The sequence below is a fragment of the Danio aesculapii genome, chromosome 1, assembly GCF_903798145.1.
Source record: "Danio aesculapii chromosome 1, fDanAes4.1, whole genome shotgun sequence".
Classification (NCBI taxonomy): Eukaryota; Metazoa; Chordata; class Actinopteri; order Cypriniformes; family Danionidae; genus Danio; species Danio aesculapii.
Genome location: NC_079435.1, coordinates 49,106,146 through 49,120,112, shown reverse-complemented (window position 1 = coordinate 49,120,112; position 13,967 = coordinate 49,106,146). Strand labels below are relative to the sequence as shown.

The window sequence follows — 13,967 nt, the reverse complement described above, 5'->3', positions numbered from 1 at the left end:
ATTCACCTTTGTGTCCTTGTGTCAACTTTTTAATTTTAGTTACCATAATGTTTCTAAACGTATATATCTTCTTTTATGTTTCACAGATTAAAGAATGATTTACAGGGCTGTAATGACAAGAAGCAGTGCAAATGATGACAGAATTTTCATTTTTGGCTGAACTATCACTTTAATGAAGCCTCAGTAGACATTTAGACACAAACTCTGTACAAATGGTAGACACCAAACAAGCAAAGGGACATTAATCTACAGTAAATCCCATCAATTATATTTACACCAAAAAGACGACCAAAAAGAATTTCAAAGAAAAAAAAAAAAGACAAAAACTTTATTCATGGTTGATTATCTTCCCATGTACAAGACTGCCATAAATATTCTCAAGAATGTAAACATCTGGTGTGATCATGGGAACCAGACAGCGCGAACTGCCTGTGGAGGGATGAAGTGTGTCAGAAAGCCCTCTGATTAAATAAATAACACAGTAGCACCTCAAATACACAGTCCTGATATAATGCTATGACGTTATAACTTAGGAAAACTAAAGTGGAAAATCTATGACTATAATTCTTTCCGATAGCGAGAGTGCCGTTGGTTATCCTGACAACCTTTTTATACATTCCTCTCATCAATGCTAATCATTCTTTAATGGAGAAAATGGGCCTATTGTAATGACCCTTATAGTACACTCTTAAAAAGAAAAGTTTATCAATAATGGAACCTTTTAATTGCTAAAAAAGATTCTTTATAGTGGAAGAAATTTCTTAAGATCATACTAAGAAAAAAATATGGGTAATTCTATGAAATATTGGTTACTCTAAACCTTTATTATTAAGTACCCTGTAAAAATGTCCGTAAATGAGCGGTTTTCCCTTATTTTGTGATTCATGTTTGTATTTTTCCCTGTTTGTTTATGCTTTTAAATTGCATTATGGCTTCTTGATCTTTCTTCTAACAACTTTTAACATTGAAAAGTTTGAAAAAGTGACTTTTATTAACATTTTTAATAGTTTAAAGTGATATATTGTCTGGGTTGATGTTGTGATTTATGCTACAAAAACCTTGTATAAATTTCCAGCACATTTTCTGTTATTTTTACCCATTATATATTACTCCTTGGGCATTATATTATTTCAATCTACTAAAATATCATTAAAAGTCACTTTGTTAAACTGTAGAGTTGATTTTACAACATCAAAAGTCGACAGAGCAGAGCTCAACATCCCATAATGCAATTCACAATCATAAATAAACGGAAAACACTTGTGAATCACAGTGGAAACTGTTAATTAACAGAAAAAATAAGGGTTATTTTATGAAATATTGGTTACTCTAAACCAGGCATAGGCAAACTCGATCCTCGAGGGCCGGTGTCCCTGCAGAGTTTTGCTCCAACAATAATCAAACACACCTGAACACCCTAATTAGTGTCTTCAAGATCACTAGAAAGCTACAAGCAGGTGTGTTTGAGTAGGGTTGGTGCAAAACTATGCAGGGACACCGGCCCTCCAGGATCGAGTTTGCCCATCCCTGCTCTAAACCTTTATTATTAAGTATGCTGTAAAACTATCTGTAAATGAGCAGCTTTACGTGTTGTGTGATTCATGTTTTTATTTTTCCCTGTTTGTTTATGCTTTTGAATTGCATTTATGGGGTCTTGATCTTTCTTCCAACAACTTTTAACATTGAAATGTTTGAAAAAGTGACGTTTATTAACATTTTTAATAGTTTAAAGTGATATATTGTCTGGGTTGTTGTGTTTTACACTACAAAAACCTTGTAATAAACTTCCAGCACATTTTCTGTTATTTTGTCGATTATATATTATTTCTTGAGCATTATATTATTTCAAACTACTAAAATATCATTAAAAGTCACTTTGTTAAACTGTAGAGTTGATTTTACAACATCAAAAGTCGACAGAGCAGAGCTCAACATCCCATAATGCAATTCACAACCATAAATAAACGGAAAACACTTGTGAATCACAGTGGAAACTGTTAATCAACAGAAAAAATATGGGTTACTCTATGAAATATTGGTTACTCTAAACCTTTATTATTAAGTATGCTGTAAATCTATCTGTAAATGAGCAGCTTTACGTGTTTTGTGATTCATGGTTTTATTTTTCCTGTTTATTTATGCTTTTGAACTGCATTTATGGGGTCTTGATCTTTCTTCCAAACAATTTTAATATTGAAATGTTTGAAAAAGTGACTTTTATTAACATTTTTAAAAGTTTAAAGTGATATATTGTCTGGGCTGTTGTGTTTTATGCTACAAAAACCTTGTAATAAACTTCCAGCACATTTTCTGTTATTTTACCTATTATATATTACTTCTTGGGCATTATATTATTTCAAACTACTAAAATATCATTAAAAGTCACTTTGTTAAACTGTAGAGTTGATTTTACAACATCAAAAGTCGACAGAGCAGAGATCAACAACCCATAATGCAATTCATAAACGGAAAACACTTGTGAATCACAGTGGAAACTGTTAATTAACAGATATTTTATACAGTGTATGCACAACCCTGTCTGACTCGAGGTTTTCGCACATACAGCCACCATAAAAACACACACACACTCATGTACAGTCATAGATGTTTGTGTGAAAGCCTTTTGTTTTTGCTGGTTCCAGTTTACCAGGCCGGCTCAAAGACTTTCTTGCACATGTTGGAGTTCTCCTGATGTAGAGGAAACTCTGAGCCTGGCACCACCTGATCTCTGCTCCTCTTTCTGGAGAACGTCTGTCCCGTTGGCAGCTTCTCCTGCTTGGAAACCGTCTCTCTGAAGAACATAAAATTCGATACAGGTCAGTTTTGTTGATTTTAAGAAGGGTTGTTCAGACTTAGTCCTAAAGGGCCGATATCCTGCATATTTTAGTTCCAACCCCAATTAAACACACCTGAATTAGCTAATCAAGCTAGAAACTTCCAGGGAAACTTCCAGGGAGGTGTGTTGAAGGACGTTGGAGCTAAACTATGTAGGACACCAGCCCTCCAGAACTGAGTTTGGACACTCAGTGATTTAAATCAGTGTTTCTCAACCATGTTCCTGGGGGGGCACCTGCTCAGCACATTTTTTCATGTCTCCTTAACCAAACACACCTGATTCAGATCACCAGCTCATTAGCAAAGATTGAATGACCAGCAATGGGTGTGACATGCAAAGGAGACATCCGAAACATGCAGTGTTGGTGGTCCTCCAGGAACGTGGTTGAGAAACACTGATTTAAAGTGTTCATCACACTCCACTTTGTTTGTTTTAAATAGGCTTATTTTACAGATCCTCTAGAGTTAAATAGTTTTAACCAGTGCTTCCTTTGAGCCGGATCTTGCTGGATCCTGTTCCGAAAAATGGCAGATATTTGTGTTTTGTGTTCTGGTATTTATTTTAATTGATCTAGCATTACCTTTTGCGTGGTGAATACCAGCATGTGTGTGTGGGAGAGAGAGAATGTGAATGAATCCGAGTGTAAAGGAGCGAGCGGAGCTGTGTGGATAAAGGTAGTCATTATACCAAAGTCAAAGCAGAAGTCAGGTTTAACTATTGGCCGCAATAATATCTCAGACCAATCAGCTTTCTTACATTTCCAATCAGTCTCACTGGTTAGGGATTATTGTTTCGCACGCAGTGAGCAGAGAAAATAAATAATGGTATAGTGGCCTTCCTAAATAATAATTGCATTTTCAAAACGCCAAAAAGGCAGTCAAGCATATTTAATTTTTTTAAAACCACTAGTGAATCTGATAATGAGCCTGATCAAAAGAGATCTTGAGAAGATGAAACTGCGTGAATGGATCAGGATAGTGGGAGACAGAAGCAGAACGATCTCAAGTCAGAAAACATGACAGAAGAGGTAACAGAGGGCTCTTCTTGAAGATTAGACCGAGTCATTTAATTATTATCTGTTTTACTTGGCACATAATCGTGAAGAGAATTAAATGTCAGTGGTGTTAGTAAACTGAATAGTGATGTTTCGTAATGTATGTCTGTAGCTACGTGTTTGTTCTTTATCTATACTTAAACTATAGCGGCACTAAATAATTAAAGAACGTTCAGAAATTTGATGCTTTTTTTGTTATAACCGATTAGTAACTTCATGTTTCGGGACAACTTAATTTGTGTGCGGGACGTCGATCACGGTAACTTTTATTGCCTGGTTTTGTTCTGGAAATTATTCATTTACAAATTAACCACTGGTTTTAACTGTTTAAATCCATTCAGTATTTTTAGCTGAGCTTAGCATAGATCATTGAATCGTATTAGACCATTAGCATCTTGCTCAACTTATTAAAAACGAGTTAATTTGTGATTAAAAGAGTGATAATTTTCCTAGGTAACACTTTATTTTAATGGTCCTTTTGAGTATTAGTAGACTGTCTGCTTAATATCTGTTGATATGCTTCCTCAACAGACATTCAACTGACTATAAGAAACACTGCAAGTACATGTCAACTTACACTAACCATAACCCCAACCTAACAGTCTACTTATAATCCAATGAGAATTAGTTGGTATGTAGATGCAATGCAACTTAAATTCAACAAACGGACCATCAAAATAAAGTGTGACCTCTTTTTATTTAAAGCTTGACTATTTTTATAGCTACATCATGTACAGAGACTGATGTAATATGGAAAGTTGCTCATTTCTAGGTTGATATTGTCTAGGAGCTATATTTCTGGCATAATCAAGCCATATTGACCTAGAAAATATAAACTTTTCAATTTATATGAAATCAATGGACCTACTACACAATGTAAATACAGAAGAGTCAAGCTTCAAATAGGTAAATTGTCTAAACTATTTTTGAATTTTTTGAGCAAGATGCTAACGGTCTAATCTAATTCCATTACTTATGCTAAGCTAAGCTAAGCTAAAAGTGCTCTTGCCAGACACAGAGATCGGTTGAATGGATTCAAAAATGCTAACTCAACTGTATAACACTAATGGAGATGTAAAAGAAAGTGGAATGTTCCTTTAAAATTTGGTTCTCTGTTTAAAATGTGATAGATACCTGAAGGGGAAAGTGGTTTTGTCCATTTGCATGCAGACGAGGAAGGGGTACTCTGAGAACTGGACAGTGGTGATGAAGTCCAGCGTGGCCTCGGTCTCAAAACCGACTTCCACTCCGGCGCTTACAAAGTCTGTGTCCACTGTCATGTTACCGATGATGACCAGCGCTCCCCTAAAACACAATGACAAGGATAAGGTCAGCCAGCACGCTAAAACCATAGTCAAAGCTTCTAAAACTTTCAGGCACAGTAATGTACGGCATCTCTGCAGATATAGGTGAATTGAATAAATTGTCTGTAGTGTATGAGTGTGTGTGAATGAAAGAAAGTGAAAGATTGTGTGTAGGTGTTTCCTAATACTGGGTTGCTGCCGGAAGGGCATCCACTGCGCAAAACATACACTGCAATAGTTGGCAGTTCATTCCGCTTTGGCAACTTCTGAAATAGAGACTAAGCCGTAGGAAAATAAATAAATGAATGAAACAGGAGTTGCAGAGTCTTTTATTTTAGTATGTTGATGTACCAGCTGAAATATAATAGTGAGTGGAGGTGGAGCTTTCTTTTTGCACAATTTTCCTTTTTAGCAAACTAGCGGTAAGAGGGGCGTGGCTAAGAATATTGTTGCTAAAGCATCAAACAGACGTCAACGCCGACTGCCAATCCAAACAAAGAGGCAAATGGTCAGACTTTGATTGAAAATTACCTTTTTTTTCAGTAGATTAACAGTTATATACACTTTGATTCACATAGACTTTTTTTAAATATAAAAATTGCATAAAACAGTGGATATGGATTTTTAAATTGGGGTTAGGTGTACATAAAGGTATTTATTATATACAGAATATATAATTTAATAATAATAATAATAATAATAAAAAAAAAAAAAAAAATATATATATATATATATATATATATGTGTGTGTGTGTATGTATATGTGTGTGTGTATGTATATATTCCTCTATTTTTAAACACATATATAATATTTTATATATAATACTCTCTATTGTCCTCGGAGTCTCTGCTGGTTAGGGTATTTCTATTTTTAAACACATTACATAGTATTATTTGTTAACTCTTCTTGTTCATTGAGATGAAGTATACAAAATAGACAAACAAAATATAAATATTAGATGAAAAACATAAGCTTAAAAAGTAAAATGAAAACTAAAACTGGAGGAAAAAAATGTAAAGATTTTGTTGAAATATTGTAGGGTTTACTTTATTATTGCAGTATTTTGCTTGAATTTATTGTATGATCTTTTAATTTCTAAATAAATATATTTGTTTAATAAATCTGTTTTGTTTAAATGCACCAAAATACACTGCCTATATTTACTGAGAAATGGATAAAAATATTCATTTCCAAAATGCGGTGTACTCGTGTATATACTGAGGACTGTATAAATATGTTAATAAAAGTGTTATAAATAATAATAAATAAATATTATCAATAATTAACTAACATTATATAGTATAATAAATAATATAACAATAAAATAATATAATTTAATAAATATTAACTAACATTAATAAATGCTGTGATGTACAGTATTTATCACTGATATTTTATGTTACCAAAATTATTAAATCAAACAAATATTTTTATCAAAAACTGAAATATAAAAGTAACTTTGCTCGACTTTCTCTTAAGCTATTTAAGGTCAGATTGTTATGTGTTTTGTCCAGCTGCACAATTTGGGATGGTGATTTATTGCCTTAGTCTGTTCCTCGGAGTCTCTGCTGAGTCAGTTTTGGTGATTGGGCTCACATATCACATCAGACTGTCTGGCTCCATGCTTTCAACCTCCACCTTAAATGATCTGTCCAACATGGCCGTCCGTGATGAGTGGGCTGAGTGGAGGCATGCTAATCTTGTGCGCCCGAGAGAGCTGTGGTTTATTTCATTTCTAAACATAACCCGCTTGTGTCTGACTACATGTGCGGAAGGATCTTTTAGTTTCCCCTGCTCCTGTGTACCCGCACGAACAAGTGTTTACGTATTCGGTGGTCTATCTGTCAGTGAGTCTTTCTTTGTCTACACATCTCTGTGTGCGTTTTCAGAAAAGGTAAAGAGCGCCGTCCTGATCCATACACCTGCCCCTGCCTGTCCTGAGAGCTGGCAGATGCAGAAAACCAGATGCCACCCAGAAATATCCATCGTGAAACAAAGAACAGCGCTTAAAGTAAGGTAAAAAGATGATGGTTCTCTTCAGATCGGTGCAGTATTTTGTTAAGATCTCTCCCTGAGTGGATTTGGTTTCTCACAATCAATATCAAGACCTAATTTTACCCTCAACCCCTGATCTTTTACTCCTAGCACAGCATCTTTCCATTTGCCCTCATTTCCCGCCTGTCTCTTTTTAGCCAAGTTGCCATCGCTAGCATCCACAAACCAACAGCAATCAAGCAGGTGCAGCTGTGGCTAAAGATATGGATTAGCATCAAATCTCTCTGAAGGATTAATGATGTTATAATAAGATGGACTGGAATCGTATTTACTGTCATTTGGAAGTCCTAGTGTAGAAAAAAATATCTGGCCGCGGTTAGCAAGTAGTCAATTTGATCAAATCCAACACTGCATTCAAATAATGTTGATTGAAGTAACATTGAGTTTCCCATGTGGGATTTGTTTCAGTTAGCAGCACAGAGCTGCTTTAGATCATACATCATCCCTATATTTAATTAGCTTTGAATGCTTTTCACTTTCAGTCTCTTTTTGAGGCGTTTCAACATGAAAAGGTCTGCATTGTTGTAAATTCCACTCAAAAGTGAGTTGTCTTTAAAAGAGTGTTGTCTATATTGGTAAGCACTGGTGATGGGTTGTAAATAATAATGTATTATCTGTAGGGTATTTTAAGCTTAAACTTTACAGACACATTCTGAGCACACATGAGCCTTGAATCATGTTTTATATCAAACAAATAGTATAAAATAGGGTAAAATCTGGCTTAAATTATGTCATTTTAAAAGAGGAACCTACCTGTTGTTGACACTTGTTTTAGACTCTCTGTACCACAAGCTGAACTCCATTCCTCCAGAGATATCAATGGACAGACCGGCTTGGAACTCAGCACTGGCTCTTAGACCAGACTGTAGAGGAATCACCTTCAATGCAAGAAAGAAAAGTAAGAAAATATTAATATTAGCAAGCAATTTTTATATACAGTTGAAGCCTTTGAATTTTTCTTTCTTTTTTAAATATTTATAAGCGATTTTTCACAGTATTTCCTATAATATTTTTTCTTCTGGATAAAGTCTTATTTGTTTTATTTCCGTTTAATAAAAAAAAAAAACATTTTGAGGTCAATATTATTAGCCCCTTTAAGCTATATTTTGTTTCTATAGTCTACAGAACAAACCATCGTTATACAATAATTTGCCTAATTACCCTAACCTGCCTAATTAAACCTGACTTTGACTTATTAACTGAATTAGCCTAGTTTAGCCTATAAATTGCCCTTTAAGATGAATATTACTGTCTTGAATAATATTTAGTAAAATATGTGCTGTCATCATGGTAAAAATAAAATAAATCAGTTTAGAGATGAGTTATTAAAACTAATGTTTAGAAATGTGTTGAAAAAAAAAAGTTCATTCCATTAAACAGAAATTGAGGAAAAAAACACGGGGGGCTAATAATTCTGAATTCAACTGTACATCAAAAATGTATAAAATTTAACTTGGTGTTAATGTTATGATTTTTTAAAGATTTACATTAATCTCAAATTGTATTATATAATGCTAAGAGAAAAAATTAAGTGACTTTGAAAATTCTAAGTTTCCCTGGATTTCTGGATATATACTGTATATATGAAATTGAAGTAAGAATTATTAGCCCCCCTGAATTTTTATCCCCCCTGTTTATTTTTTCCCCCAATTTTTGTTTAAATGAGAGCAGATTTTTTTCAACACATTTTCAAGCATAATCGTTTTAATAACTCATTTCTAATAACTGATTTATTTTATCTTTGCCATGATGACAGTAAATAATATTTGACTAGAGGTTTTTCAAGACACTTCTATACAGCTTAAAGTGACACTTAAAGGCTTAACTAGGTGAATTAGGTTAACTAGGCTGGTTAGGGTAATTTGGCAAGTTATTGTATAACGATGGTTTGTTCTGGAGTCTACAGAAAAAAATCTAGCTTAAAGGGACTAATAATATTGATATATATATTATTATATTATATATATTATATAATTTTTATATTATATATTATATAATTTTTTATATATATATATTTATAGTTTTTGTATTATTCTGTGAACTACTGATGACATTTCTTCCAAATTTACTGTTTTCTTTTGAGAGCATTTGTGGATGAAAAAGATTATATTTGTTTTTAGACAACACAATTCAGATGTTTTAACTTCAAAAGAATTAAGAAGTCAATATTTGGTGGAACAATCCTGATTTAAAAAATCACAACAAATGAAACATTAGTTAGTCTGAATGGCTGTCATTTTATACATCCATAAAATAAAACAGATATTACCATTTTACTCAAATCCATACTTAATAAATCGAATAAAACCAGAGAAACTGAGAATTTTTGTGAAATAAGTCGTGAAATATATTGTAATTTTTACTGTATAAATAATAATACATAATAAATGTATACACAAAGTAAAAACGATCAGCAACCTTGGTAAACATAAGTAAATAAGGCTGTGGAAAAAAAACTGCATTGTTAATCCTGATAAAATCATATATAAAACAATTGAAATTGGAGAAATCTCATTATGAAGTAATTAATTTCCACAAATAAGCAGGTGCAGTCATGTTTACAGTTCCCTAATTAATTTAAAAAGCAATCTATACACTCTGAAATTTCATTTAAGAGTAAAATATTGGCCCCCCAAAAATTGCAATGAGCTCAATTGGTCATGTGCTGAAGCCTTTTAGTTTAAAAGTCAAATCTGTGTGTGTGAAATTTAACTCATCTGCACTATTAACAGCAGAAATGTTTATTTTTTTGCTCAAGAAACTGCTGAAATTTTGCTAATGCTGAATGGAATATAATTATTGGATGAAAATAAAAAAGGTGTACAATATTATTATAGTGGAAAGTATTAATAAAGTTATTTATTTATTTGATGGCGATGCTAAATCTTCAATTCCTCCAGGCTTCAGTGTTGCATGGAATCATTTAGAAATACTTTAATGATGTAATAATATAAGATGTAAATGCATTGAGAATGCAACACTGGCCCCTTAATCTACTCCATAATTGTCTCACACTGCCCCCATGCTGTCAGCCTATGATTATTAATGCACTAAAACACCTGCTGCTTGTATCAGAACACATCAAGATAAAAGTCAAACCTGTGAGTGGTCTGTCAGCAGGATAAGGCCCTTCACCACGTTGATGGGATCTCCGGACATGGAGAACATCTTGGACATCAGATCACTGTAGCCCTTGAAAAAGGTGACGGGACGGAGCTGCACATCGAACAGCAGAGCGGACATTCCTGCAAAAGACTCCAGCTCTTCTTCTCCTTCATCCGGCGTGGCTGCAATCAGAGACTCCAGACCCTGCGCTTCGATCGTCACCTGGAAAACAGCACAGGTGAATATCGGGTATATTTATGGTGTATGCTGGAGGACAGTGGTGGTAATATTGACTATACCTGGAGGCCATGAAGGAGCGCGTTGTTGCTCTGACCGTAAATATTCATGTTGCTTCTCCTCAATACTCCTGAGCCGGAGTACAGGATGTCCAAATTGTAGGTGCAAGTGACATCAACGGTTTCTGATAGAATATAATATAAGAAATCTGTCAGAGTTTGTTTCATTATACTCTTCTTTACTTTTACATTTCCCGCTGTAGTCCCAATAGCCTTCTTTCACTTGATAACGGAACGGAGTGACTGAGTGATTGACATCTTATATCTACACGGTAGACCTTTCACCATATAGCAAACAAATGAAAATACCATATTATATATGGGTTGTTGACGTGATGTGTCATTTTGACTGTAAATGGTTTTACGGTGTTGTCTTCCATGGACCTCTTTTAATAAAAACTGCTGTGTTTTTGAGCCAAATCTCAAAACTGTCCTATGGAATGACTAAGTCTCAGTCATAGTTCAATAATTTACATCTCTTATAATAAAAAAGATATCATAAAATCATTACTTACTTACTCCCAGGGTCATTTATATCGAAGTTGATATTTAGTCGCACCATATTGGTGTTTCATAACATCTAGTTTTTATAAGGTGAGTTGTTAGCCCAATGCTCAACCCCCAACCTGGAGGACCAGGACATACACACATACACTACGGACAATTTAGTTTACCCAATTCACCTACAGTGCATGTCTTTGGACTGTGGGGGAAACCGGAATCCCCTGTGAAGACGGAGAGAACATGCAAACCCCACACAGAAATGCCAACTGACCCAGCCGGGGCTCGAACCAGCAACCTTCTTGCTGTGAGGTGACAGCGCTACCCACTGCACCACCGTGTTGCCCAAAATCATTAATTAGGATATATGTTAACCTAATTTTTTCATCCATATATTTCAAACATCATAGGAACTTGATACATTTGAACTCGGTACGTCCTCCAAACATGTCCTCTAGTGTGACCATTTTATATCAAATTAAATTCCACGTAAAATTTTTATTAGTTGAAGGAGCCAATTTAAATTCATGTGACTGAAGCCCCCTGTGAAGGTGATGTGTACCAGTTTATGAAGCCACTATTAAAACTGTTACATTTTTTTGTCCTTTGGTGTGACATCTCTATTTATTGAAAGTCTGACAAGCCATGGAGAAAAACATATAGGGTTCTATTTTAACAATCTAGGCACAAAGTCTAAAGCACAAAAGCATTAAGGGCATTTGCGAATCCACTTTTGCTATTTTAAGGATGGAAAAATAAGGTTTGCGCCCTGGCGCATGGTCTAACAGGGTTGTGCTTATTTTCTTAATGAGTTATGGGTGCGTTTTGAGCATAACATGCATTAAAGCAATCAGAGTCTCATCTCCCATTCCCTTTAAGATTCAGTTGTGTTGTGCCATGGCACATTTGCCATTTACATGGTGGAAAAAATGAATGCTTCCCTAGCAAGAAAACAGTTAAACAGAACATCTGCAGCGTAAGGATAAAGAACGAGCCTCCTCCATTCGGCCTCTTTACTTTCTCTTTACTTTTAATCTTTACTCGTTTACTTTCATAGAGTAAGGAAACGGTGTTGTACGCACTCCACTGAAGACATCCATTAGCCTACATATTTAATTTTGTTTGTTAAGCACAAAGATTTGTTTCTAAACTATTTCTAAATTCAGTTCTAATTTCCAGCAAATTAATAGATGAACAATAATAACGAAGTGTGGTCAAAAACTGAGTTAAATTCAAACACGTCCTATTTTTATGCCCCATATGATGATGCATATGTCTCCAAAACCCAACAGGCGGACAAATCTTAACTAGTTTTTATTAAAGCAAATATAAATATGCATATAATAAATAATACTGCTAATAAAAATAACATTATACAAATCCAAATTGTCATGAATAAACTGAAAAAAGCCCCCTGAGATGAAGGCATGGAGGCAGTGGTTTTTATGTTTATGTACAAAATAATAATTTTCGTAACATTTTAATCCTTAAATTTTTTCATATATAAAAATATTTGTGTATTGCTGAACATCCTGTGTGTCTTAAGCAATGTGTAAGTGTTTGAACCTGCATAGGCGCATAATCATGCTCTGCGCCGGACTTTAGACCAGCTTTTAATTGGTCAACAGCACGGTCGATTTCAGTTCCTCAAAATAACAATGCGCCAAAAATGTGCCTTAACACACCTCCTTTTTAGACCACAAAGTGGCAAAATCGATATGCTATTTAAACAATGTGGTGCAAAGCGTGAAAATTAGGGTTGCGCTGGTCTGAAAATAGCAACAAATCGTGCCAAACACGCCTTATTGCGCTGTTGGGGCCCATATACTATTCATAATTTCATATAAAATAAATGGCACAATATGAAGACACGTGTCCAACAATGAAGATAAGTCGCCCTCACACTATTTGTATATTATTACGAGTTGTTTTTCTGCATTTTTGATATGTAACGCCATAGGAAATGTAAAACGTTTTACTGTACACAGGTACAGTTAAGTAAAAAGTTCAATAAAAAAGCATAAAAGAATTGTGACTACTTATATTTTCTTAAACATCAGACAAAAATAACTTTTTTTTTTTTTTTTTTACTGCCTATTTGTCAACTACTTGTATACACTTGCACAAATGCTCCTAAATATATTTTGAGATTTAATTTCAGGTCTATATGTGACCAAAATGGTTGCAATTTGTTAAGCTCACTTACTTGCCATGAAGCCTGAATAAGCAGAGGACGACCCGGTCTTTGAGAATCTGTCATAATTATGGGAAATGATGTCCTTCATAACTTGCCGTACCAATTTACTGCAAACCAGACATACTGTGTGAGTTTAACATAAAAGTGCCACACATTACAATTGACAACCATAAAGAACAAACATTTGATTGATTTGGACTCCAGAAATCGTGACTCACTAGGCCGGCATCTGGAAGCGCAGGACGTCCTGGATTTTTGACAGCATGTATTTGTTCATCTCATGTGGCAGGTGTCCGATGGAGAGCAGCAGGTTCTTCACCTCCATGTAAGATGGATTACTGCTCATAATCACATCGGCTGCAGCCGCACGCACGTTCTTCTCGTAGATGCGCTGGTTCTGATGGTAGATGCGGTTCAAGGCTTTTTTCACCTGTGGATGGAAAGTGTTAATTGTTTTGAAGAATCATTCTAGAGATGCTGATGTTGGGTTTGCGATGTACCTCTGCTGTGATGAGCGCAGGGTCGTATCTCTGGAGCGCTGTGATGGCAATGGTACTGTACGCTCCGACCTCAGATTCGGCATATTTGGCTAAAAGAGGAATGCCTTCTGGCAGAAGA

General features: G+C 34.8%; 1 protein-coding gene across 1 annotated transcript in view; it reads right to left on the bottom strand.

Annotated features, from left to right (window-relative positions):
* Window positions 1-306: 306 nt before the first annotated feature.
* The window catches only part of mttp (microsomal triglyceride transfer protein), a 24,694-nt gene continuing 11,033 nt past the window's right edge, over window positions 307-13,967 (bottom strand). Inside the window, exons 11-19 of the mRNA XM_056461863.1 lie at window positions 13,850-13,967; window positions 13,568-13,779; window positions 13,359-13,456; window positions 10,655-10,776; window positions 10,350-10,577; window positions 8,004-8,128; window positions 5,025-5,195; window positions 1,539-2,791; window positions 307-820 (exon numbers count right to left, since the gene is read on the bottom strand). The exon at window positions 13,850-13,967 is cut by the window's right edge and continues 95 nt beyond it. Coding sequence (XP_056317838.1) covers window positions 2,644-2,791; window positions 5,025-5,195; window positions 8,004-8,128; window positions 10,350-10,577; window positions 10,655-10,776; window positions 13,359-13,456; window positions 13,568-13,779; window positions 13,850-13,967 — 1,222 coding nt within the window. The 3' untranslated portion in view covers window positions 307-820; window positions 1,539-2,643. The remainder of the gene's footprint in view (window positions 821-1,538; window positions 2,792-5,024; window positions 5,196-8,003; window positions 8,129-10,349; window positions 10,578-10,654; window positions 10,777-13,358; window positions 13,457-13,567; window positions 13,780-13,849) is intronic.